The sequence below is a fragment of the Myodes glareolus genome, chromosome 18 (genome assembly GCF_982192425.1).
Source record: "Myodes glareolus chromosome 18, mMyoGla1.1, whole genome shotgun sequence".
NCBI classification, from domain to species: Eukaryota; Metazoa; Chordata; class Mammalia; order Rodentia; family Cricetidae; genus Myodes; species Myodes glareolus.
In genome coordinates this window covers 54704019-54729885 of record NC_142043.1, presented here as the reverse complement: position 1 = coordinate 54729885, position 25867 = coordinate 54704019, and the positions used below count along the sequence as shown (strand labels likewise).

Sequence of the window (25867 nt, the reverse complement as noted above, 5' to 3'; positions counted from 1 at the left end):
ACAAAGAAGGATGTCGGCCCTTCTTGCTCACGCACACAGATATGAAGCACGTCCCCTTATCTGCTTCCAAACAGAGAAACCCTGACTTGGCAGAAATTTGGATTTTTTTTTTTTTTTTTAAACTAGGTTGTAAAGCAAGAGGATGAAGTCAGGAAACATGGTATTCGGCCCCTCCCATGTTGCAGGTGATGCATACACAGCAGGGAAAGAAGGGGAGGGGCAGGCTTCTGCTGAAATTTGACATCGGGAGCTTCCATTTTTATAGTATAGCTTACCATTCTAGAAGTCAAAGAATTGCTGTATGAGACAGTTGCTCAAAATTGGTGCTTGATGGTCGCTGGCAAGCAGGAAAATAAACCTTCCTCCTAGGCTAAAATATGCCCAGTGATCTTTTTTAGAACAGCCGGGCAGGGGAAGTGAGAGCAGGACTGTTTATGCTCGGGGAGTCAAGACTTTCTTGCAAATAAACCCAGCAATAAACTCGTGATTTTATGAGATGTTAATTTATTGCCTTTATTGTTTATGTAATGGGAGGAAGCAAGTCTATGAATCAAAAAAAACCCCTCTTCTTAAATCATTAATGAGCTTTTCTTCCTACATATCAATGGAAACAAATATATGCAGGCAGCCACACAATTTCTGAGAATAGTCACCTCTGATGCAGAGTGCGGCAGGGTGCTCGCATTAAATGTAATTCTCAAGTTGAGTCTTTCCTTGTATTTGCAGGAGAAAGAAATGCAACAGACTGCAGCAAACAGAGGCAAAATTCCTGTGTTTAAGATGTTCTCACTTTGCAAAAGAAAACCCAGGACTCAAAGCAGGTTGAGTTGTTCTGCACGGTGAGAATCATCTCAATGTAAAGGTATTACTAAAGGTTCCTGGAGGCTAGAATAATATCTAAACAATCTGTGTAAAAATATGCATAAATACGTAAGTGAGAAGCAGGCGTATCTTGTCTTTGAGATTCTGACTTAGTCACTGGAGTATTCTGTGATCAGTCTTACTTCCAATCAGCGTAAATAACAGTATCCAGTAAAGCCAAGAAGTCTTTGAATATTACTTTTTTTTTACAAGCATAGTTTTCTATCATTCATCATCCTGTTTATATTGGGTATATATATATATATATATATATATATATATATATATGGAGGCCTACTATAAGATCTGTTCTGATCGTAAGATAAAGCCACCACAGAATTTTGGCATAGTGAGAATTTTGGCATATGCGTGATTCAGCATCTCAGACAATGAATTAAGCAAATGCATCCATTGTCTAAGTGGAGGACTCCTTTGTGTATGTGTGTGCACGTGCATGTGTGTGCGCACATATGTGTGTGCATGTATGTGAAATACATATATTTTTGTTCTAATTGGTTCCTTCAGTTTCCCTGACAAGGCATGCATCTGTGAGGAGACTCATTCTAAGAACTTCATTTCTATGGCTGACATGTAACTAAGTGTCAATTCTGCTGTTTAAATTTATGATGTAGCAAGTGAGGTTTCGAAACCAGAGCTGGCTTGGTTGCCAAGGTAACCGTGATACCACTCATGGCACGGAACACATGGGAGTTACTAGCCGGAGGACAGGACCTGGGAGGGGGTGATGGTAGTGGACCAATGGAGTCTTCTGACAGCGGCACCACGGCAAGGACACGGTGCGGGTCCAGAGGCATCAGTGTCCTGCCGTGTCGCTTCAGTATCTAAATGCTTGAAATCTGTGGGGGAGCTGGGAGAAGAGCCAACATTCTGCACATATGTTGCCTCGGGATTGAAGAGTAATACGCATTGAGAACACTATTATAGATGTTCAAATAACCCATTGAGTTACAAGATCTCAGCATGTTTTTCTTTTGTTTTCTTACCTAGCTGCTAAGAGAAATTATTTTTAGACTGAAATCAGTTAATAGTAACATTACTATTATTAACTACTAACTTGCTTTTGTTCAAACCATGTTGATCTAGGTACAAACTTGGGAGAAGCCTGGTGTGTGCTGTGTGGTGTGTGTTATCCTCAGGTTTTGCCATCCAATGGGCAAACTGCAGCAAAGGCTGAGAGTCAGTGGTCAAAGAGACGGGGCTATAGACAGAGATGCCTGTGACGCCCCCTTCCAAATGCCCTTCCCTAGCTGGCAATATGCCACCATCCTCTGTGGCATATTCACACCCATTAAAATCAAATAACATGAACAGAAACAGAGGAGGAATGGATAGGGGTGGGGAATGGGAAGAGTGGGGGGAAGGGGAACTGTAGCCAGAATGTAAAATAAATGAATAAATTTAACTAATAACAAAAAATAAAAACTCAAATAATATTAACTGCCTCACTGAATTAAAAAAACCCAGAAAGTAATATATTATAGCGTATAAATATTTGAACATTTCAAAAAAAAAATCAAGCAACTATTTAGAGAATTCCATCTATTCCTTTTAGACTCCAGCCTTTCTTTATACCTAGTTCAAGACAGGAGACTCGCAGCTAAGAATATCTCCAGTTTGGGGAAGGATTCCAAGGAGTTTGGAGATAGGCATTCTTGTGTGGGGACTGTTTAGTGTCTGACATAAACCCGTATTTAAAAATGCCACTCCCAGGGAAGAGAAACAGGGGAGAGCAGCTTCTAGAAGTTCTGTCTCCATGGCTCTGTTACTGTTTTGTTTTGTTTTGTTTCATTTTGCAGAGTGGGTTTAAAAATAATTGTGGACAATGTGAGGAGGATGTCTCCACAGGCTTGGCAGTAAGGGTTGTCTAGAAGTGACCTCAGGCTCCATTTCAGTTGTGAAAAGAATGGTCGGATTTAAATGGAATTCTACAGTTTCCTGAGGTAGAAACCCAAAGCATTCAGAGACCAAGCCCTGGGTGGATGGGACTTTAAACCTTAGAATTTCAAGAGTGAGAAGGGGCACAGGAGGAAGGTTGGGATGCATATCGTATTGATTTTTAATTTAAAAAATTATGACTGGGATAAACGGGCTTATTAGACAAAGTCAAAAACACACAGGGGCTAAGAATGCGCCCTTTTGTTCATTAGCACATAGAATCAGCTAGTGCAATTTTTTTTTTAAGAAAAAAAATGATTGCTTATTCCTAAGGGAGAATTATCAGTTTATTTCACTTGGGTGTATATCAAGTCAGGTCTACAAAGTAATATATTTTGATTGGTTAAAATTGGTCTGAAATCAATGGTAGAGTAATTGGGCATGTCCGGCATCAGAAGAGAGAGGCAGGGGTGGGAGAGGGGTCAAGTCACCCAAGACTGTAAGGGCCCAGGTTAACCTTTGCTGTGTCTGTTTTTCTTTGTTGTGTGTTAAATAAACCCCAGAGGCATACTTTCCCTGTTATCTTTCGGGGGAGACGCCGGCCAAAGACAGCATGTGAAGGATTGTTAGAGATGCCAATGTGAAGTGTTCGTGCCAGGCCAGGGCTAATCTTTGTTGGAACATTAAAGAAATCCGAGAAAGGCCGTCCGTTCCACATACCTTGTCTGGAGCCAGACTCAACACCAAATAGCAGGGGTCTCCAAGGTTGTTTTTACAACTACAGGCTATTGGTGGGAAGAGCGTGGAGAAGCTACCAGAAGTTTAAAGGCACTGATTGCTAGGAATACCATTCCTAAACTCTTTCCTACTACAGAGGGCTCCTCATCTCTGCTGGGCCCCTTGGCCTCACCACGGGTGTCACGCTGAAGGGCCTGTGGACCTAGGTTTCTTCACCTTATCTCTTTAAGTAAAGAAGGAACCCTGAAGTCACCTTTTACCTAAAAACCTCACAATAGACCTCGTTGACAGGCAATGCAAAAAACAAACAAACAAACAAACAAACAAACAAAAAGTATTCTATCTGGCCTTTAGAATGTAGGGAGTAGGTGGCTGTGTGCCCTTCTCCAGGGTGCTTAGCTCAAGCTAAGACTCTCAAGCAAGACTAACATTGAAGCTTAGAAGAAGCCTGTGCAATATTCCCCCAAGTTCTGTATGGGATTGCCTGCTTTTAATTACCCATATCTTCTCTTAAGGCTTTCATTCTGTGTTCAGACCCTACTACTTTATAAACCACCATCACCTACACCTACTTTAACTTTTCTAGGGGAGACCCCCATGAGCTTTATACAGTAGTCCTATCCAAACAGGCTTTCTTTGCCAGTGTCCTGGCATCCACTTCTTGCCCAGTTTCAAGCAAGGAGTTCCTGACCTCCAGCCGTGGGCCTTCGAGTTCCCTCTCCCTGCTGATCACTGAGGTAGGTTCTTCCCAGGAACATTTCGAAACCATTCACACCGACCACACACGTCTCATGCACCGGACTCCGACAGTGTGATGCACACAGACACATTGAGACAGCACAGGACAGCTGGGAGCAGGGCAGAGGGTCGGAGCGCGGGGCTCCGGGTTTTAGTAGGGGAGCAGCCTGGGTGTATGAGATGTAGAGGAAGTTGTCAGAGATGGTGCACACGACTGGGCCGGAGATGGATGGCTGGGGAAGCTCGAACTCATGGAGGATGGACAGGCCAGGCCCGTGGGGGTGGGAGGTGGGGGTGCCTGGTTGGGAGTTCTGGGGAGAGCAGGGCAGAAGAACCATGCAGGGCCCCAAACGTGAGCGGAGTAATCAAGCCAATACTTTACCAAGAGCAGAGAGGCTTCTTTAAGTACAGATGTTATGTGGGGGAAACTGTCAAAACATCCTGAAATATATCCAGATTTGGGAGTGATTAGCATGCGTGACTGTTGTAGACGCAGTTTCACCAGGAAGTGACAGGCTAGACCCGGTTCCCGCCACCCCACAGAAATCTGGCCAAAGCAAACCGCGCTCCTAAGAGTGGGCAGGTAGCCACAACAGCCCGCCAGAGCCACCAGAGACAGCAGATGACAGTAGAGCATTCACAATGGCTGGTCCCTTTACCCTAGCACAGATGCCACAGCGGTGAGTGGCCTTACCAACCAACGTGGTGGGCTGTTACTGTTATTCCACAGTTACCATGGCTGACCTTGATCACTAATTTAGAATCGCGTAGGATAGACACCTTTGCTTGGGTCTGTGAGAGCAGGTTTCTGAGAAGGTTTATCTGAGGAAAGAAGACCTACCCTGAATATAAATGACAGTTGAGGCCTCAAACTGGATGAGCCTGAGATATGGAGCGGAGCACCAACGTTTTGTTTTTCTCTGACTGTGGTTATCCTGGTCGCACAGGCTGAACCACAGACCTGCTTCTTACATAGAGCTGAGACCGACTGTGTTTCTAGACTGTGAGCCCAGACGGACCCTTGCTCTGTTACGTTGCTCCTGTCAGGTATTCTGTGGCTGCGATAGGAAAGCAACCAACACAGCTGTCATCTGGCAGCCCTAGGCCGTTTGCTCCCCACACTACGCAGTTAGGGTCTTCCATTTCAAGCCGTCATTACCAGGAGAAGCAGAATGGGAGCAAAACTGAGTGGCGTCCCACTGACTTATTGAAACAAACAAAAGGTCTCACTGAATGCCTGACCGGTAGACATAAAAACTCTCCTGACTCCCAACATTGGCGCTTCGATCCTCTTTGGTTTTTCTCAAAGCTGAAATGCCAGAGAAGCAAGCTTTCTGTGCCGAGCGGCGAGGCCAGCCGCAGATCCAGGAAACCCTGCATGCCTCTTGCAGTGCTGCTGGGTGGGGAGGCTCTGGGATTAATGCCCAAGACTCTTATGAGGCCGAACTGTCAACTAGACACCTTTTCTGAGCTTGATTGGAAAGAAACATTTCCGCCCAGACTTCTCAGCAATTCTCTGGAGTCTGAAGGTCACCAGGGCTTGCTTTGTCCCTCATCCTGTCTCAGTTTACATTCATCTAGCCATTCCGTTCATACAGAACAGTGACAGCCCATGGCATGCAAGGCTGTCTTGGAGACCCTGGGGACAACTGTCCACGCCTTGGCTATACTTTTTCGTGGCTGCCCAGTGGAAGATGGAGACAACAGACAAGAGAGGAACCCGCAGAGCTGGTGATGCTGTGTCAAGAGCCAACCAGAACGTGGAACAGAGAAAAAGGACAGCCGTATCAGGGGAGAGAACTAAGGTTCTCTGGGGAGATCCTCTCTGAAGCTGACATTTCAGGGAATGACTGAAGGGAGGGAGGGAGCAGACATGCCAGCTGTGTGTGGGGAAAGAATTCAAAGCCATAACTAGTGACTTTTAGCAAAGGTGAGGCCCAGAGGCAGGCATGCCTAGGATGCCTCCCTGAGGGAAGAGGCCCATTGCTGGAGCACAGTGGGGAGAAGGAGGAAGGAAGACGTAGAACTGTAAAGAGGCTGAGGTGGGAGGATTCTCAGAGGAGTGCGGCTTTGGCTTTCGGTGAGCCGGCAGGCTCCCGAGTGGTGCTCCCGAGAGGTGCTCCTGAGTGGTGCTCCCGAGTGGTGCCCCTGAGTGGAACGGCGCAATTTTTAGTTTTATAAGCTGATGTTACTGTCGTGATGCAATCTGAGTAAACTGGTGACAGAGTGGCCGAGGGACAGGAGACAGGGAGGGGAAAAGCCAGCAGAAGCAGGGGACCAGAGAAGAGACAACACCTAAGAGGAGTGGTGGTACCCTTGCTTGATCTTGGGAGGAGAGACAGGTGCAGGCAGAAGGTCGTGCCAACAGGGCTTGCATGACCAGATCCAGGATGGGACCAAGTGGCAGGAGAGAGTACCTAAGACGTCTCACTTTTGCTCAGCGTGGTCCCCGAGGAACTGCTATAAAGGATGCAGCAAACTGCCCGCAAGTACCAGGAGCTAACTCATCTTTAGGACTTTGTTTTTCTCCCCCCATGTTCCCTCTGTTGCTCTTATCCCATTAAAAGGCCTGTGAGGTATCCAAGCGTACAAGGCTAAGGGGACACAGATGTCTGCAGACTTCGAATCTAAAAGAAATGAAACTAGGCTACATGAAGTCGGGCAGGGGATTGGCTGGAGTTGAGGTCAGGAATGAAAACAGAGTGTGAGCCATCACGGTTCTTCAGACTGTTGCTCCTGGAAGGCCGCCACGTGATGTCTTGGGGACACGGGCAGAGGTTAACCAGTTAATATGCTTTCTTAAAAATTGTTTGAATTTGTTTTAAAAATCCATTGACTGTTTTCCTAACTGCAGAGGAACATTGTTTTTTTCTTCTCCGGGAATGAGATTATCTCCAGAAGCCAAAGAAATGTAAAGAAAGGGAGCAGGGTACTTTTTGGATTAATTCTAGGAGATTCTAGCTAGATTAAGACTCAAGGATGCCCTTGATTACAAAAATCATCTTGCTTTTTAGAAACACACACACACACACACACACACACACACACACACACACACACACACCCCAACTTAATGAGTGTCTGAAGCCAGTAGGATAGACTTGAAAGACAATTCACTATTTTCTCTTTTTTTCATTCATCTTCCTGCAGCCTAGAGCTGTGTCCTTTGCACAGTTTTCTGGTCTGGGGCAGAAGTCTGGGAAAAGGAGTACAGCTGCAGGCTCACGGTAGAGATGTTTTGTCACGGGTGGCTGGTGTTAGGAGCTGGCAGGGTTATTAAACTTCCTAAGAAGAATAACCCAGAATGTGCTCTGGAGCAGACAGGACCAACTGGACAAATATGGAGACTCGCTCAGACCCCACCCAGAAGAAGACCTTAGAGCTCCAGCCAATGAGAGTAAGATTGAGGTTCGTTTTGGCTCACAACTCTGCCTTTCGGTCTGGAGTTTCTGGAAGCAGGTTCTAGAAGGACTGACCACAGAGTTACGCAACAGTCTCCTGCCTCTGACCCACCTAATCTGAAAGGAAAAGCACTGTGGCCTGGCATCTAGCTCCTCACCAGAAGATCTCGCCACAGAAGCAACACACCCTGATGGCTGTTTATGCTTTTTGCTTTTAATTCCTCTTCCTCTATATTGAAAGGTCAAGGTTGCGAATTTGACTCAATTTGTGAAGCTTGCAGTTAGTAAAGGAGAAAAAAAAAGTCAGAAGAAGGCAGTCACTGTTCCCTTTGCCTAGGCCAGCAGCCTCAGTGAGACACTCTTGCGTCTAGCTATGCTTTCCTGGACAAGTTACCAGGTGACAGCTTCTCCGGCCACGTGACTGGCACCGTGACCACGTGAGCCCCAGTGGCATAGGAAGCATTATCTCTATCTCACTGAGTGCTTCTGATCCATGGGGGGACAGGGCTTGGCCAGCCATAGAGAATCTCTGTTGACACCACTTTCTCTTGGTTCTAGCACAAGTTTCTCTATTTCAGAGGAGGAAGGTTTGCCTGGAACAGCAGATGAAGGTCCAGAAGACAGGGTGTGAAGACTGAGATGGCCAGGCTCCACAGCAACCTCACAGCTGTGTGTTCAAGCTCTGAATGCATACTTGGCCATACATGCAATTTTTGAAACTGCCTGTAAGTATTTAGCCTCATGTATTTTATTATCTTGGATACATATATTATGGTAACGATCTATTTTCAATTGTTTTGCTTAATACTCTTACTATTAGCTTGTACATGAACACACACACACACACACACACACACACAGAGAGAGAGAGAGAGAGAGAGAGAGAGAAAAGTGTTATAAAATTTCTTCTAACAAAATTCAGGAAAATGATACCCAGTGAAGAAGTGACCTTTTAATTGGAAAATCATTCATATCTATACAAATCTTCTATTGAAGAATATTCATGAGAACACTGAAATTCAAGGACAACAGTGAGGAAAGGCAAGTTCTGATGCCGTGGCTTCTTTGTCTAGAGCAAGATAAAGCTGGGAAGAGAGGATGAGACTGAAGACAGAAAGACAAGCAATGGTACACCCCATTCCTCAGCTCTGCACCCCAGTTCCCAGACAGGGCAGCGGGTTAGACCACACTGGTCACACACATACTCCAGAGGTTTCTGCTACATACTCTACAGCCTGAGCAGACAGCTGTGGAAGATGAACCCTCTCATGGAACCGAGTGTTCTCTACCTCACTGTCAAGGGTGTACAGAGAAATGAACCTTTGGGATGAGATGAACACAAACACAGATTAAACATGGTCCCTGTGATCAGACAGCAAGCCACTGGGCAGGGGGCTCTCCCTCTGGCTTTGTGTGTCAGGAGGATGGTGGTCTAGCACTAGCATTGAGAGTCTGTAAACTCCGTTTTCTGTTCTCAGTTACTGAGGCTCCAATTCTACACTTTCCCATCTTCAACTTTATGGAGATAAAATCAAAATACTTTAAACTTTCAATATTCAGCTGTAGCGTATTTCATTTAATCAGTTCTGACATCTCCATTCCCCCTAAAACTATGATCACAATTAAAGACATTTCCATCACTCCTGAATTCCCTCGTATAGTTGGGTAACCCGGCCTTATGGTTTGAATACGAAATGTGCCTCAGAGGCTCTTGTGTTTGATTACTTGGTTCCCAGCCGGTGGTGCTGTTTTGGAAGGAGATGGAGCCTCAGGGGAGGAAGCGGGTCTCTGGGGGTAGGGATTTGAAGTTCCTATAGCTAGGCCCTACTTTCTGTTTGCTTTCTGCTTCCTGACTGTAGACACAGTGTGAGCAGCTGCCTGATACTCCCACGTTTGCCATGATGCTCCACCGCAGCGGGTTGCATCCCTTCATGGTCTGCAAGCCAAATAAACTCTTCCTTCCTTGAGATGCTTTTGTCAGCTTGTTTGTCTCAGCGGTAAAAGACAGAACCGACCCATCATCTCCAGGCAAGCAGCCTATATTTTCTAGAATTTTGTGGAAATGGAGCCACATACTATGTGTGCTTTGCTGCCCAGCGCCCATTCATCTGAAGTTCTCACTCTCATTGCCCCTTCTGTTGAAGTTTGGTCAACTAAAACACTACCGTTCCTGAGGAGTGGTCACCTGTGTGTGGCTGTGGGCCATCTGCTTCATGACCATCCAAGGATGGGCCGACACTGACTGGTTGATCTCATGCCAGATCTCTAACTCTTGAGCAAGTACCACACCGATGGCCACCCAAGCGCGAGCGCTAACACTCTCGTATAGCTTCCCTGCGAGCGCCTGCATCTAGGTTCACAGAACTGGGGACTTAGTCTAAGGCCACAGTGACAGTCTGTTCCTTGTGTCTTTAGGGCACAACCTGTGATCACTTTCCTAGGCCCCTTGGTACTAACACACAGAGGCTATGCTTTGGGTAGCATTCCTGTGTCCATTTGTAAAGCCTTCTGTCAAGGCTGAGGGCTGGAGAAGAGTGCACGTCACCTGGGTTGGGGACGAAAGGCAAGGAAGCACCAAAATACTCAGCCATCTAGATAAATACAACTTATTCGAAAATTGAAAACCAACCCACGACGAGTAAGGCACCAGCATTTTAAGCAAAGGCAAGATCAGTGAGCTTGAGGCAGGAGAGAAAAAAAAAATCAAGCCAATGATGACTCTATCTTAAAAGTTATTTACATTTGCACTTCAAGGTATTCACTCATTTTTATCTTGTATTGACCTCAGCCAACCTTCTCCTGGCCTGTCTGTGGTAGAAGAGGCTGTTTGTCACCCTGAAATCATCTGGAATGTTCCCGGATGGGCCAGGCAAACTCAAAAGACTCTAACAGATGCACTCATTGTTTCTTACTTTCCTCTTGTTATCGGCCATAAGCTCAGGCAAAGACACAAACACCGGGCGACCAGAGTCTTGAATATTTTAAAGGGGCCTCCATGAAGCACTGGAAACTAAGTGTAGCTGTGCCGTATCTGATTTCGTGGACTTTTAACACGAAACCCAAACCATCTTATCTAAACAGACACGCAGAAGCCGCAGCCCTGATTAACGTTCTCATTTAAAACACGCACTGTATTCCTCGTCGGGGCAAACAGTGCCAGAGAGAAATCTTTACAAGACTATAGCATGCCTTAAACAAGTCCAATTAGACTGTAAATATGCACAGAACTGCTGGCAAGAAGGGCAACTGTGTTGGTTCTGAATTGTTCAGTTGAGTGCTTTGGAAGGAAAATATTCCTCCCTCCCCAGTTACCCAGAATTTCCACTCGCTCTCAAGAAGCTTTCTTTGAGGGCTGGGACGATGGCTCAGTGGCTAAAGTGCTCGCCACAAAAAACAAAGAACCCAAGAAAGTGCCACATGGGTGTAGTGCCTTGACTGCAATCCCAGCACTTAGGAAGCAGAGATCAGGGATCCCCAGAGTAAGATGGCTAGCAGGAAGAGCCGTGTCGGGGAGCTCTGGATTTGCCTGAGAGACCCTGCCTCAAAGAATAAGACAAATATGATTGCAGACATTTCCACCACCCCCCTCCACAGGTATGCACACACTTGTGCTCATGCATCTGCGTACACATGTGCACACACACACACATGTACACCTGTAGGCACGCCATGTGGCTGCTTGGCCGCTTAGGGATGCATCCAAAAGGTTGGATTATTTGCTGAGGGTTAAGGAAATTACCAGAAGCCCTACAACACCACAGCGGGGAGATGGGGGAGTGCTGATTTTTCACTCTTCAAGCCGAGAGCATGAGAGAGATGAGACCAGAAGGAAGTGTCAAGTGTGCCTGCCACCTAGTACCACTGCTAGCCACACTAGCCACAAGCATGGCAGGATGTGGGCTTTGCAGCTCACTAGCAACACGGCTAGCCAGGAGTGAGGCGGCGTGGCAGGACGTGAACTTTGCAGTTCACCAGACCAGGAAGGAAAGCTCAGTTCAGCTCTGTCTCAGCCGCCTGACCTTGGCCCTTCCTGTAGCTGCTTCCTCAACTGTGAAATGATCTTACTTCACGAGGTCACCAAGACAACAACAAGATGGGATAGGATATGGAGGGTGCGGGGCAGGAACTCAGACCTCCCTCCAGGGCTGCTTAGCTTTCACGTTGTAGTCACTGCTGACATCTTTAGCACCCTACAGAGTTTTTGGGTTTTTTTTTTTGGGGGGTGTCTGACCCTGGAGCAGATCAGTCAAGGAAACAGTGACATTGCAGTGGTGTACATGAGCTCAGAGGAGAGGGATTGAGCATCCCGTGTGTCTTTCTAAAGTCACAGCCCATCACACTTGCCAACCTTTTTAGGGTGCCCAGTATCAAAGTGTGACTGGTCATCCTCAGAGAGGAGTGATATTCCTTTAAGAAAAGGCTTTTTCTTGTAAAAAAAAAAACAAAAAACAAAAAACAAAAAACAAAAAAACAAAACTGATGACAATCATAGTTACTATGTATGGTTTTGTTCTTGACATTTGAGAAGAGCCAGAGAAGAGCTTTAAAAGTTCATCCAAAAGTGGATGGTGTATGGGTGGTCTTAGGACCCCACCAGCTGTTTTGCCACGATGGGTAACTTGCCTTCCCGAGGACAAAGGATCCAGATGGGAAACTATGGACAGGGACTCTAGTCTGAAGTCTTTGCACAAACACGGAAGAGCAAACAGAAACTCTGCTCCCCAATGCGGGGTCATTTTCGGCTGCATCCTATCTAAAGTGAGGTGGAGGTGCTTTGGTGTCGGGCAAGCAGGGGGAGCCCCAAGTCCTGGAGGGCAGCAGGCGAGGCTGCCCCTTGAAACTCAGGACTGGGAAACAGGTGAGGGGGTGGTCACCTGTAGTGTGGGGACCATCTGCCTCCTAGGGTTCCCCACGGGATGCACTGTACGATGCTGGCTGAGCTCTTGCCGTGTTGGCTGAGATCTGGGAAGACCATTGATATACTGGGGCTATTTTTCGAGTAGGCAAAGTGGGGGTGGGGGTAGGGTTAAACAGTCGCCAGGAAGCTCCAGAGAGAGCAATGGCGTTCTGCGTACAGTTAGACCGTGTGAGAAAGTTTTCAAATCCGAGTTGGCCAACTGCTTGTCATTGATTTCTACTGGATCTGCTGGAATGCTTCAGAAAACAGACCCTCCCTTGCACGGGATGCTGGAGGGTTACCATGTGAAACTCCTTTGCACCGAGAAGCAGAGAAAGCCAGCATTGAGGCCCGAGACATCTTGACACGAGTCTGGTTTCTCTCATTGTCACCCTAGGAATCCAATGGAACTTTAACAAGGTTCCAAACGCCTTGGGCTGTACCCTGAGTACCTCAAAGTTTATGCCGGTTGGTTATCATTGAGTGGCCCACACCAACCAAGGACAGTAAAAATAAGTAAAACAAAAGCAAACAAAACAAAACAAACAAACAAACAAAAACAGGCATGGGGCCTGGAATATGGCTCAGTGCTCAAGAACCCTTCTCGGTCTTTCAGAGGACCTGGATTTGGCTCTTGGCATCCAGGTAGCTGCTCATAATGGTCTGTAACTCCAGTTCCAGGGGGATCTGGACCCTCTCTTCTGACCTCTGAGTGCTCCTGCACGTGTGTGGTGCACCTACATACATTCAGGTGTGTGCGCATGCAGACACGCATATACGCACACACACCCAGGACAGGGTTTCCACACCAAAGTGATTACTTGAAAGGGCAACTGTGCTCTTCTTTCTCCACAGATGATAAAAAGGGGAAGCCATCATGGAGTTAAGTGACTTTCTCAGAGCAATAAAAAGAGGTAGCTGAAGTCCTCCACAGACTGAAAGGAACTCCTGTCACTACCACATTTTTTTTTTAAAGTGTAGATTACTGGGCACTTGGACTAATATAGCATCGCACATTCAGCATTTCCAGAACGAAGCTAGTGGCTGAGATGGGGGTAGTTTTCAGTTCTAGTCTCTCCTGCATGGAGTCTGTGGGCATGGGAAGGGACAAGGTGAAAACAGCCAGGCAGCAGGAAGTTCCTCACAGGAACCAAGGCTCTGAAGTCAACCTGTTGCCTGAGGTGGGGGGAAGCACTTGCTGTTGCCAAGTCAGTAAAGTCAGTGCAAGTGACAGAACCTTAGGGCAAGGACACAGAGCAGTGAACCCTGAGCCGGTGGAGTCTCAGGAGAGAGCAGTTTGCTTTGTTGGGCGTGAGGGGACAGGTGGCTCTGGCGCTGTCATGGGGCAGGACAAGGCCTGTTGTACATTGTGAGGTTGTGGGGCTGTTAAAGTCTTACAGGAGCAAAACGGCTCCCATTGAGACTGTGCAACTTCAGAGTGGGCCACGTCACACTCTGTCTCAAACACAGATGTTTCCAGTGGCAACAGTGCCATGCTGCCGACGCACCATCTAGTCTACCTGGAATACTTCAGTGAGGGTGTTGTGTGCCTCTCCCTGCAAGGCACTGTCTCAGGAGTGGGAGTCTACGAGTCCTTCACACCAATTGTACCTATCTTTCCTTTGTTCAAACACTTCATTCTCACCCGATGTATCTTTAACGTCCCAGATGTAAACCTGAGTGTCTTGGAAGTGCAAGCAGGTTTATTTATTAGGTTTTATGTGTAGAGCAATGTGAGGTCAAAGAAACAAACAAACCCCCCCCAAAAGCCAAAAAGACAAAAACCCACAACAAAAAACCCCAAGTGGTAATAAAAAAAAAAAAACATGACTGGGAAAACAAAACCAACCAACCAACCAACCAACAAAGGCCTCTAAACCCAACCCAAACCAAATCCAAACAACATTAACACAGAAGGAGTCTATCTTGCCAGCTACTAAGCTGAAAGTTCTGCTGCTGAGGGGACATTAAAATCATGGTTTCTGACTGTGAATGCAGAGGTGCTGGGCTGCTTGAAGCGCCGAGAGAAAGTGTTGTGACTGCTTAGCCCCAAACAAGACATTCACACCACACGTTCCAAGGTCCGTAGATCATTTTGGAAGAGGGGGCAGAAAGTGTAATAGAAGGCTGGACTAGGGAGGCTATTCAGTCAGTCAAAGCTCCTTGTGCCTCTAAGTCTGATGACCTGAGTTCAATCCCCAGGACTCACACGGTATACGAGGAGAGAACCAACCCCCAGATCTCCACAGGTACGTGGTGACGTGCATGTGCCTGCATGCGTACAAAGGCGCTGGACCTACACTAGGATCAGACATGGAGGGGGAAGGTGCTCAGGGGGTCTCGCTCCTCGAATGCTGACCCGTGGTAAGGTAGATGGCCCTGGTTAAACTCAGTGGGTCACAAAACACACAAGCCATGGCTCTGGGAAAGAGAGTTGAAAGAAGGAGGGAGGTTAACGGGAATTGGAGAATGATGAAAGATCGTGTGGGGCTGAGAATAATCAGAACACTTTATATTGTCAAAGAATAAACTTAATGGAAAATTATGTTTGCTTCCACACCTTTCTTTTTGAGTCTCTTTTGGTCTAAACTGCAGATTCCCTGCCCCTCCCCGCAATTACGTGAACTTCCCAGGAGCAAGGCAAATGCTTCCAGCAATTTGTCTGTTATTTCAGACACACCTATATAGTCAGCAGGCCTGGAATACTAATACTCAGGATGCTGAGGCAGGGGGATGAAGCATTCAAGGCCAAGGTGGGTTACAGAGTACGACTCTGTCTCAAGAAAGAAACAATACAGTGGCTTAGTTGATATAAAGACACTCGTTGCCAAGTCCCATGACGGGAGTTTGATGCCTTCGACCTACACAGCGGAAAGAACCAAGACTAGCCTAGCGTGCCCTGATCTCCACGACTGGCCCTGTTATGCGCGTGCACACAATTAATTCATTAATACAATGCAATTTAGAAAGGAAATAAAACAAAATCGAAGACTCCTAGGCCATCACTGCTGTTTTAAGGTCTGGTTAAAACCGAAGAAGGGTGGGCCACATTCCACATCCCACACAAATCGGACCTGTCTTGTGCCACCAGGGGAAAAGCGAGGTGCACCCTTGCGGGTGTGGCTTATTAGAGATCTTCCAGGGCTGGAGAGTGGGGAATCTTTCAGAAAGTCACCTTTAGCCCTAGGAGGGAAGATGCAAGCCGACCCTCTGAGGGCACGTGGTGCTGAAGGTTAGGAAAGGGCAACCAAACGGCGCTACTCCGTCCTATCTTAAAACGACGAGGAAGAGGGTTCTCCCTCCGTGGGTCCAGATACCTGTGATGAGTTCTCAGAGTGACCTTACTGATGGCCACAAGAAGATGGTGCTGAACACCAAAGACCCTTTGACTCTGGTCCTACTCATGGAAGTGTCCTTCCGGATTTATCCTCCCTTTACCGGGTTTCTCCTTCCCTTTTTGAATGAAAAAAAAAAATAGACAAGATTGCTTCCGTTCATTTTGGAATCATGCCCTGAGAAGGGCTTTTCAGATATTTTTCTTTCTTTTACGAGTGACCTTTAAATGAAAGTTAGAAATGTTTTCCAGGTAACACCTGAAAGGAAACCATTGCTGTGGAGGAAGGCAGAGGTAAAGCGACTCCGAACTGGAGGACCAGATAGCTACTTGGGTCGCAATCTGCCCGGCTTCGTAGCTGGGAGTTTCAAAACCGGACTTTCCGAATGACGAGGAGGACTTGCTTATCCTTGGTACCAGGAGACAACATTGTCCCTTTCATTTCTTTCCTAGGCAAGGCTGAGAGCCCAGCACACTGCAAGGCTGCATGGCCTGCCTGTTGTTGCTTTCCTAACCCGCTGAGGATGGGGATGGGGAACTGGGTGCAACCACGGGCTTCCCTGGCCCTGTTTTACCTGCCGTATGCGAAACGCCTGTCTTTGTGGTGATCTCCGAAAGTGTCCCAAAGCCTGAGAGAAATGCTCACTTCGTCGACGACATCCCTGGATCGCTCCAGGACCTGCCGGGGTGGTGGGGGGGGGGGGAGAAAGAAGAGTGTGAGAGAGGGGGGCATGGAAGGGAGGGAGTGTGACAGGGGAGTGTGGAGGGGGTGGTGGGGGTGTGTGAGATGGTATGCTCAAGTGTCCTTCCACAGGGGCGTTCCTCAGGCCCTTCCACTATCAGGTGGGATACGAGACAACTCCTAATTCGCTTTCCCCATCATGTGACTCAGGCTTCCTTTGGTGTACTATAGCCACAACCTCGAGTTTGTACTTTGATTTTTTTTTTCTCGTACCAAACAGGTCACTTCTATTTTTGATGTGCAATATAGCCACTTACCTCCTTTATTTTTAATCAGACTAATAAATAGCAAACAAGAGTGATCTCCTAAGCATTATTTTAAAGTTTCTTTCCTTCCTTCCTTCTTTCTTTCTTTCTTTCTTTCTTTCTTTCTTTCTTTCTTTCTTTCTCTCTCTCTCTCTCTCCTTCCTTCCTTCCTTCCAACCTTCCTTCCTTCCTGTCTTCCTTCCTTCCTTCCTTCTTTTTTTTTTTCCTTCTAGCCCAAGTTAGCCTTAAATTTTCCCATCTTCCTGCCTTAGCCACCATGCCAGGCAAACTATTATCAGATCCAGCTTTCTGTTTGTTCTTGGGGCAGGGTCTCAAGTAGTTCAGGCCTGCCTGGAGCCGGCTATGTAGCTGAGGATAAACCTGTGTGCCTTACCTCCTGGCAGACACGATACTGGTCAATGGCCCACACGGTGGGCACGTGGGTGGCCAGCAGCTGGTACTGGGTCAGCGTGGTGTTGCACGCCCGGGCGCAGATCAGGCGAGTCTTCCCCACCGCGTTGTCGCCCACGACCACGCACTTGATGGTTTCAACGTTGGGTCTTTCGTAGTCCATGTCAGTGTCCATTTATAAAGCTCTGGAAGAAGAGGGCAGATGCCGCATTAGAGAGGTCAGAGCTTTCCACGGCCGCTCACAACTGTTTGCCTCTGTTCGGCCACGTCCTTGGAGGTGCCTGAGCACGGGCAAGGAGTTTGGAAGTGAAACTCAAGCTTTCTTTTTATATCTCACACTAGAACAAAAACACCACACTGTTATTTTGACCCTGAACGGTTTATTCCGGTGAACGTGTTATTTTCTCCTTGGTTTTCTCTAAACATAATCTGCCTACTGCAGACCCGTCCAGGCATTGCTGGCACACAGTCATAGCCCCCAGCCACACGAGTTGACCAGCTAGTAAGCCTGGTCGCTTACAGGGTTGAGGTCTGCCGCCTGGCCCTTGGCTGCCCAAGAAATACTCTCATTCGCCCTGCCACAGTCTTTAAACTATGCAGGGTCTGGCATGGGAACTTGCGTGTCCCATGCAAGTTCATAGCAGCTACGGTGGCCTGGGTGAGAACCAAAGCATGGGCTGACAAATGGCCCCATGTGAGCAAACAGGAAGATTCGGGTTTGAAGTAAGATACACTAATGAGATGAACGCATTATCCGCTCATTCACTGTTTATAGTGACCATCTGGATTGGCACGACAAAGTATTCTCCAGAGAGCTCACCAAAGCTAGCTGTACAAAAGCATCCCCTCCCCCTCAGTGTTTTCATCGAGGAATCTGAAACATAGGGTGAAGGCGGACACTACCAGGAGGACAAAGCACAGAAGACCTTCCTGAAATACTAGGGAGGTGAAAAGATAGTTGTAGACCTAGCGTGGTGGCTCACACTCCTCACCTTGGCAGCTTTTGTCAGGCTAAGGGAGGAGGCGTGTAAGCTCCACCCGAGCTGGGCTACGTATCAATATCATGTCTCAACAAACCAAAACACACAAACATACCAAGAGGGCAGAGTCTTAAGAGAAAGAGGAAGAGAAACTGCTGGTACGGTCATGCCTTTTGGAACCAGGCCCTCCATACAACAGAAAGTGATCGCCTTGCTGCGGGCAGCCTACAGGATGCTGTCAGAGTTCAACGACTCATCACTGGCCCCTTCAGGAGGTCTAACCTGAGCAAACTGGTCAGACGGTCATTTTGAGAGTTTACTTTATGAATGACTAGAGGAAAGAGCCTTATACCTAACTGGGAGCCAGGTGAACTGAACTCCAGCGGTTTGAGGAGAACCATCCTCGGGATGCAAAGACAGCGGTGCACAGCTCCAACCAGGGCAGAGGCTGCCTTCTCACAGCCAGGCCTTGCCCGAAGGTGAAGCCGTTCTGAAGTGCTGTCTGCTAGCCACAGTGGCTTGTCACAGGCAGCTGTGCAGTCTGAGGGTGGGGGCAGATGTGTGGTTTGGTTAGGTTTTGACCTGTGGTTTGAATAGCATGAAGATGCTGAAAATAGCCAGCGGTCAGCAGTACCCCATCTGACTGTGTGTGTGTGTGTGTGTGTGTGTGTGTTTTTAACATCTTGGTACAAAAACAAACATCTTGGTACAAAAACAAATGTCTAATCCTGATGGTCAGGGTCAGTCAGGCGTGGTGGCTCCTGCAATTGGTCTCTTTAACATAAATTCTGTCTTAGAATTCTACGATACGATATTTTTATTTCCTTCAGTAACAGCGAATAGTGTGTGAATAATTGGGTATTAGATGGATGATTTTTCAGTACTCCCCCTAGGGCATATCACCTACGTTAGAGACTAAAGCTAAAATTGCTAAATGTACCCAATGGCTAGGACGGACGCATGATCAAGAATTATGTGACCCTAGAGACTGAACTGACGACAAACAGGGGGCCTGTATGGGCGTGATCTAGGCCTTCTACATATATGTTATGGTGGTGTATCTTGGTCTCCTTGTGGGACTCCTAACAGTGAGAGGAGGGGCTGTCTCTAAACTCTTTTGCCTGCTTGAGGGACCTTGTCCTCCTGCTGGGTTGCCTTGCCTAGCCTTGTACCTGGTCTTACCGTGTCTTGTTATGCCATGTTTGGCTGATATCTCTGAGAACCCTGCTTTTCTGAAAAGAAACAGAGGAGTGGTTCTGGGGGGTGAGGGGAGATTGTGGGGAGGACTAGAAGGAGAGGAGGGAGGGGAAACTGTGGTCAGGATGTAATATACAAGAGATGAATAAATTGAAAAAGGGAATTATATGACCTAATTCTCAAAGTGGTGGGTATTAACAGTGGCACCTCAGATGCAGTGAGTCTGAATCCTAGCTGCTCCTTCCTGACCCCGACACTGGGTGGGACTGACTTTCTGGGCCTCATTATTTTCATCTGTTCAGAGAGAATCATGGCAACATCCCCCTCCTCCAGCCAGTGACAGAGCTGAGTAGATGAGTTTGAGTTCTGGGTGTAGTCTGTGACTCCGTTTTGAGGAAGAGGGACGCTTTCAGAGGCCTTCCAAACAGAGTGAGGTGGGAAGCCAGTTCAGAGGTGAACCCGCAAAGTTAATATGGGCAGAGATCTCCCCAAAGAACAGGGTTTATAAGAGCTAATTCAAGAATAACTCAACCGAGAACCGAAGAAAATCAACACAATACAAGGAATTGCTGACCTGACCCAACGACTCAAAAAGGAACCAAAAGGATGGTGCTTATTTGACAATACCCTGGTGATGTTGCCAAGGAGGCGGATGGTGAGCCAGTATACTGGCTTCATTAAAGTGAGGTACACTGCTTTGAATGTCCTCAGTGGTAGGACAAGCTGAGTCTTTGCTGGAAAATTTGATTGTTTAGAAAGACAAATGGTTTGGAAGAATACTTGAATTTAGGGACCTGCAAAATAAGAAGCTAAAAATAGAGAATTGGTTTTCTTGTCAGTCAGCAAACTAACTCTAAAGTAGAGGCGGAAGAAGAGCTTCCATGTCCCGTGGATCATTAATACTCGGGTGAAATAAACACCCATGGTGCTTTTACATGCCTTTGAGGTGGTCACAAACCCTTCACATTTCCTATTTAGGCTCCGTGGTTGTTTGGATAGAAACGCCCCCATAGACTCTTGTATGTGAACGCTTGGCCCACAGAGAGCAGCACCATTAGGAGGTGTGGCCTTCTTAGAGGAACTGTGTCACTGTGGATATGACTTCGAGGTCTCAAGCATGCTCAAGCTAGGCCTAGTGTGACAGTCTCCTGTTGTCCGTGGATCAAGATGTAGAACTCTCAGCTACCTCACCAGTACCGTGTCTGCCTACACACCACCATGCTTCCCGCCATGATGATAAATGGACTAACCCTCTGAAACTGTAAGCCAGAGCCAATTAAATGTTTTTAAGGATTGCTGTGGTCACGGTGTCTCTCCACTGCCATAGAAACTCCCGATTAAGACAGGTTCTAACTATAAAAACTGTTCTCATTTTTAGGACGTATTTATGATATATTTTAAAAGGAAAAACAACAACTGGGTGTCAAAGGTGAACATAACATCGGTAGGGGTTCTAATCAACGGACTTAAGATCGGAGCATACTGATTGACATTCACAGGAGGAGACAATGGATGAGGGGGAGGGCAGGGTGAGGATTCACTGCTCACAGCTAACCGGCTGCGGAGGTGGAGTTTGCAGTGAGTACTGCCGAGCTCCCTCACACCCTCACTATTTCATTCAGAGTAAACATTTCTTGTTCTGTGTATACAACAATCCAAAAATAACCCAAGAATTCAAAGCTGCAGTCAGTGAGGCCAAGTCAGGCCTTCCCCGTGTCCCAGCAAATCAGCGCTCACAAGTTACGCACACACGCACGCACGCACCCACGCACGCAATCCTGGAAGCAATTGTAAGAACAAGCAGTTTCATCCTTCTCTGCCTGTAGCGGGCTCCAGTTCATTCATAGGTACCGCGCATGGCTGAGTGCGTTCTTACGACCACCTGGGTGATCGTCGCCTGCTCTCTGATCTTTAGTTACTTACAACAGGAGTGATAAATATTCTCCCTTTGACAGAGTTAATACATTTCCCTGCTGTAAATCCTGCTCACCTGTGTGAGCACTCTTTTTGCCTTTAGATAAATATCTGAGGAGACCAGGAAGTCAGGAACGGGAGCTGTAGACCGGACCTCTTAGCTGCGTTTCCGACTTGAGCAAACGTGGAGGACACGGGAGCTGAGGGTTACGATATGCCTTGAAGCATCGACTCACCCTGTCTGGATGTCAGAAATGGTGAATTTATTACATGACTGGCAAGTAACAGGCAGATTGAAGAACGAGAGGAAGCGACTCTGGGCGCTGAGGGTCCGTTGCTCACGAGATGGATCTATGTGCTGTGGTCATGCCCTCATGCTCAGACGGAAACATGCCATTGGTGGGGTCATCCCAGACTTTGCCTGCTGGTACTATCCGGATCTGGACCACAGGCCAGTCATCTCTATTTGCCACCATCTCTGCTCTGCAGCCACAGGTTTAGGCATTCTGTGCCCGGCCTTGTAACTTCCTCCCTTTGGTATTGACGGTCCTTATCACACTCAGACCGTTCATCCCTTTGGCTGAGTTTTGGGTATTGCTGTCACCAGGAACATCTTGCCTCTCTAATCTCAAATGTCAGAATGCAACACTACTGTCTTTAAAGCCAGCCCCTCACGATATGAGACAGTGCAGCAGCCCCCAGCAGCAGGGCCAATTCATTTCCCTTTCCTTTGAAGTCGGGTTAGCCTTGTTGTCATATGAATTCAGGCTCCAGGGTCCTGCAGTTCCACAGCCAAGCTGCGGGGACCCTGCCCTGAGCATGCCAGCTAAGGCTGCTGGACCAGCTGAACAGAGCCCAGGAACCATTGACACGGTCCTGTGGTGGCTGTCCCCCTGGTTCTGCAGCTCTTCCAGCTTCACTGACCCTCCGACTGGAAGTAGTTTTATGAATGAGCAAGGCAAGGCCAGCAGGGGAAGCATCTTATTCTAAAGACAGCAAGCTTGGGGGGGGTGGGCGGTGGCTTGTTATGTAGTAGCAGTGACCTGAAACACACCCGTAAGGAGAATCTTCAGAACTCCCATGCCTGCGCTAATGTCACTGTTCCGACAAAACACCTGACAGTAACCTCTTGAGTGAGAAAGGGTTGACTTTGAATCACAGTTTGAGAGTCCAATCAGTCATGGCAGAGACAGTGTGGCTGCAGGTGCTGGAGGCAGCTTCACACAGTGCACCCTCAGTTGAGAGAGAAAGAGAGAGAGAGAGAGAGAGAGAGAGAGAGAGAGAGAGAGAGAGAGAAGAAGAAGAAGAAGAAGAAGAAGAAGAAGAAGAAGAAGAAGAAGAAGAAGAAGAAGAAGAAGAAGAAGAAGAAGAAGAGAGAAATGGATGATGCTGGTCCTCAGCTCACTTTCTCTTTTCTGGTTTGTTTGAGACTCCAGCCCACTGCTGCCTACATTTTCAGACTGATCTTTCGACATCAGCCTAATCTATACACAGCCATGCCCAGAGTGTGGTTCTAGGCCCTCTCAGGTTGACAATCAATATAAATGGGCACACAAGCCTCCCTTGGATGCTGGATCTATTCAACACAGTGATGGTGGATCCCGACAGCTTTCCTCTGTGCCACCACCCTCTGCCTCCTGCACGGCATTTATCATATGCAGAGCAACAGCACCTGAAATCCATTTCCTAGTCCCTCTGCCTGTAATTTGCTCCACAGCATGGGGGCACTTAGAGTTACAGAAGGAAGCAAAGTGGCTAGCTATTTGGACCCAATGTACTTTTGCATGTGCTTTAAATGTGGAAGAAGCAAGCTGGAAAGATGTGGAAATGCTTTTCTGCTGGTTTTGAAAAGGAAGGAGACGACGGGTCAGAGAGCTAGGGATACAGTGATCTCTAGAAACGAGAAGGGGTAAGGAGCCATTTTCTTTTCCAGCCTCTGGGAGGAACAAAACCCGCCAGTGCTTTAAACTGAAGCACCTTTGAACTCCAGGGTTGAGGGTTAGCATAGGTGTGTTGTTTCACATCACATAGTGTGTTTGGTAATTTGTTCTGGACATCAGTGCTGCATGCTTTAGTCTCCCAGTCGCTTCCTTGAATTCTAAGAGCTGTTTGGGACCTGACTACACACCTTTACAGGTCTATGCCTTCTGTCCTTTCCCCACTTCTTGCTCATCTGGAAAATTCTACTTATTCCTTAAAACTGTTTTCAGATACCGTTACCTCTAGAGGATTTCCCAGCTACCCTTCTGCTCCATGGACCAGCTTGCTCTGACTGACAGATGCTTGGAGCAGAGGTGTCTGAGTTTTACTTCTACTTTTTATTAAAGCTGACATCTCCCAAATGCCCATCTCATTTACCCAGTGACATTACACATCTATAGAGTCCAGTTGTGTGCTAATGTGAAGTATACCTCTTCTATGAGCCATGCCTAATGGTATTGTCAGGTCCAAAGTCCCCCTCTTTGGCTCTCTCTCTCTCTCTCTCTGTCATGGTCAAAGCAGCAACTATGTCGGAATATGACCTCAGCTCCTCTGGTGTCTTCTACAAGTCATTCCTCTTCCTATGGTTGTACTGTGCTCACCCCCCAGGCCTTGAAAAATGATTTCTCTGGTGTCTTGTCTCTCCCTGTGAAACAGGCTCCCAAGAAAGCGTGACTTCGTGACCTTAGAGTCTAGATCCCTTAATTACTTACTGAAGGGAAACCCAGGATGGGCCGGTTTGCTCTCAGCAGGTGCACCTTGGTGTCTGGTCACATGGTACATTCAGATGAGAATGCAAGACTCCTTACTAAGAAATTCAGGTCTTTGGGAGTATGGGGCAAGGTCCTTAATTAAGTTAGAACAACCCCTATTGGGGTGTGCCGCCTCCCCCGTCATCACTTCCTCTGTCTCTCTTGAATGTGTTATTCTGATCTGGGAGCAGTTTGTTTGAGAGTAGACGCTGAAGCCCCAGCTCCATGCACAGCTAGCTTCCACAGCTGCAGTTTCTTGTTTCCACGAGAAACCAATAATCCCTAATGGAAGACATCGTTTAGGTTCGTGATCAGCAAAGATACCGGCAGAACAAAGATTCTGGTATTTGAGGAGTCTGTCCTGAAGAAAAATGGAGAACTTACTACTATTGACACAAACAAAAAAGAAATGCCAGAAATCACATAGTAGTGACTACAGACAGGCCAATTATTTCCATTTCTGTAGAGGGCGTCAGGCTACATAATTGTCAATCTGGGCAGTCAGGGTCTGATTTACATATAAGATTAAATGTCTTCAGTGCTGTGGAGAGTGCCCCAGGGTTGGGGAATGGGCAGTCAGGGTCAGGCCAGACCTTCCAGTCAAGCCTGCTCAGACTGGATCTCTGGGATAAAAGATATCCAAGTCAGCAGAACTGTCACGCCCGTCCACAACATTTTAAGTTCGATTGAATAACAGGATGCTCTGTAGAGGCCCGGGGTGCCAGGAAGCCCAGGGCCGCCTTGCCGCCTCTTGGGAATGAAGCGGTGCTTTGTAACACACCCGCTCGCGGCCCTTTCTTGAGCCCTGTGATAACGGCAAGGCCATGTTTTCTGTTGTTTCAAAACTCAAGGTCAGTGAGGTTTGAGCCAGCAATGGACGTAAACTTTCTCTTCTACCCCAGCTACACTTAAGTTGCCTCCACTGAAGAAAAAAGAAAGGATTAAAAAACTTAAAAGATGTGGCCTGAGAGATGGCTCCCTGGGTAAAGGTACCTGGCTGCCTGCCGAGTCTGATGACCCGAGTTCAATTCCTGGGATGTATAGAGTGGAGGGAGAGAACTACCTCTCAAACACTGTCCTCTGTCTTTCACACTCGAGCCATGGCATGTACGTGTGCAAGTCTCTCTCTTTCTCTCTCTCTCTCTCTCTCTCTCTCTCTCTCTCTCTCTCACACACACACACACACACACAACAAATGTAACAAAAATGAAAACAAAAAAGCTTGAAAGATTATAAAAATGCTGGACTTGGTAGTGTGCACTTGTAAATTCTACCACTCGGGAAGCTGAAGCAGGAGGATCTCAGCTTTGAGACCAGCCTAGGCTACACAGGGAGCCCCTGGCCCTCCTGCCAAGCATGAAACCACCCCAGCTGGGTCGTGTGCTCCATTCTAGACAGGCTGGCCTACTTTCTTCTACAAGTAGGCCACACAGCGCTCCCTTGGATGGCTCTACTTACACCATGGCTTATTCTTTCCCACTGCCTGAAACGGACTGTTTTCTCCTCTTGGGTCAGCTACGGAAATGCATAAGGCCTGTGGGTAGGTGGGAGGGACTGGGCCAAGAGCAAGGCTAGCTGTCTCCTTCAGAGTCAAATGCATACGGGTGTGCTGAGTTCCTTGAAGACTGTGTGTGTGTGTGTGTGTGTGTGTGTGTGTGTGTGAGTTATAGACCAGGCCTCTATAAAGAGACTCCATTTTCTCACTGTCTGGAGTTGAGAGGCTCCCAGGCACAAGGCAGCGATGTCAGGAGTTCTCTGTAGATGGAAACAGGAGAGAACAG

At 47.4% G+C, this 25867-nt stretch overlaps 1 protein-coding gene across 11 annotated transcripts in view; it reads right to left on the bottom strand.

Annotated features, from left to right (window-relative positions):
* Positions 1-25867, bottom strand: part of Rhobtb1 (Rho related BTB domain containing 1) — a 115853-nt gene that overhangs the window by 26673 nt on the left and 63313 nt on the right. For 10 of the 11 annotated variants that reach the window (XM_085679725.2, XM_085679726.2, XM_048451560.3 and 7 more), the window contains 2 exons: positions 17247-17448; positions 16441-16544 (listed from right to left, as the gene is read on the bottom strand). In XM_085679725.2, coding sequence (XP_085535851.1) covers positions 16441-16544; positions 17247-17438 — 296 coding nt within the window. In that variant the 5' untranslated portion in view covers positions 17439-17448. Of the gene's footprint in view, positions 1-4615; positions 4636-16440; positions 16545-17246; positions 17449-25867 lie in introns of those variants that run through there. The other variant, XM_085679729.2, reaches the window with a different exon arrangement.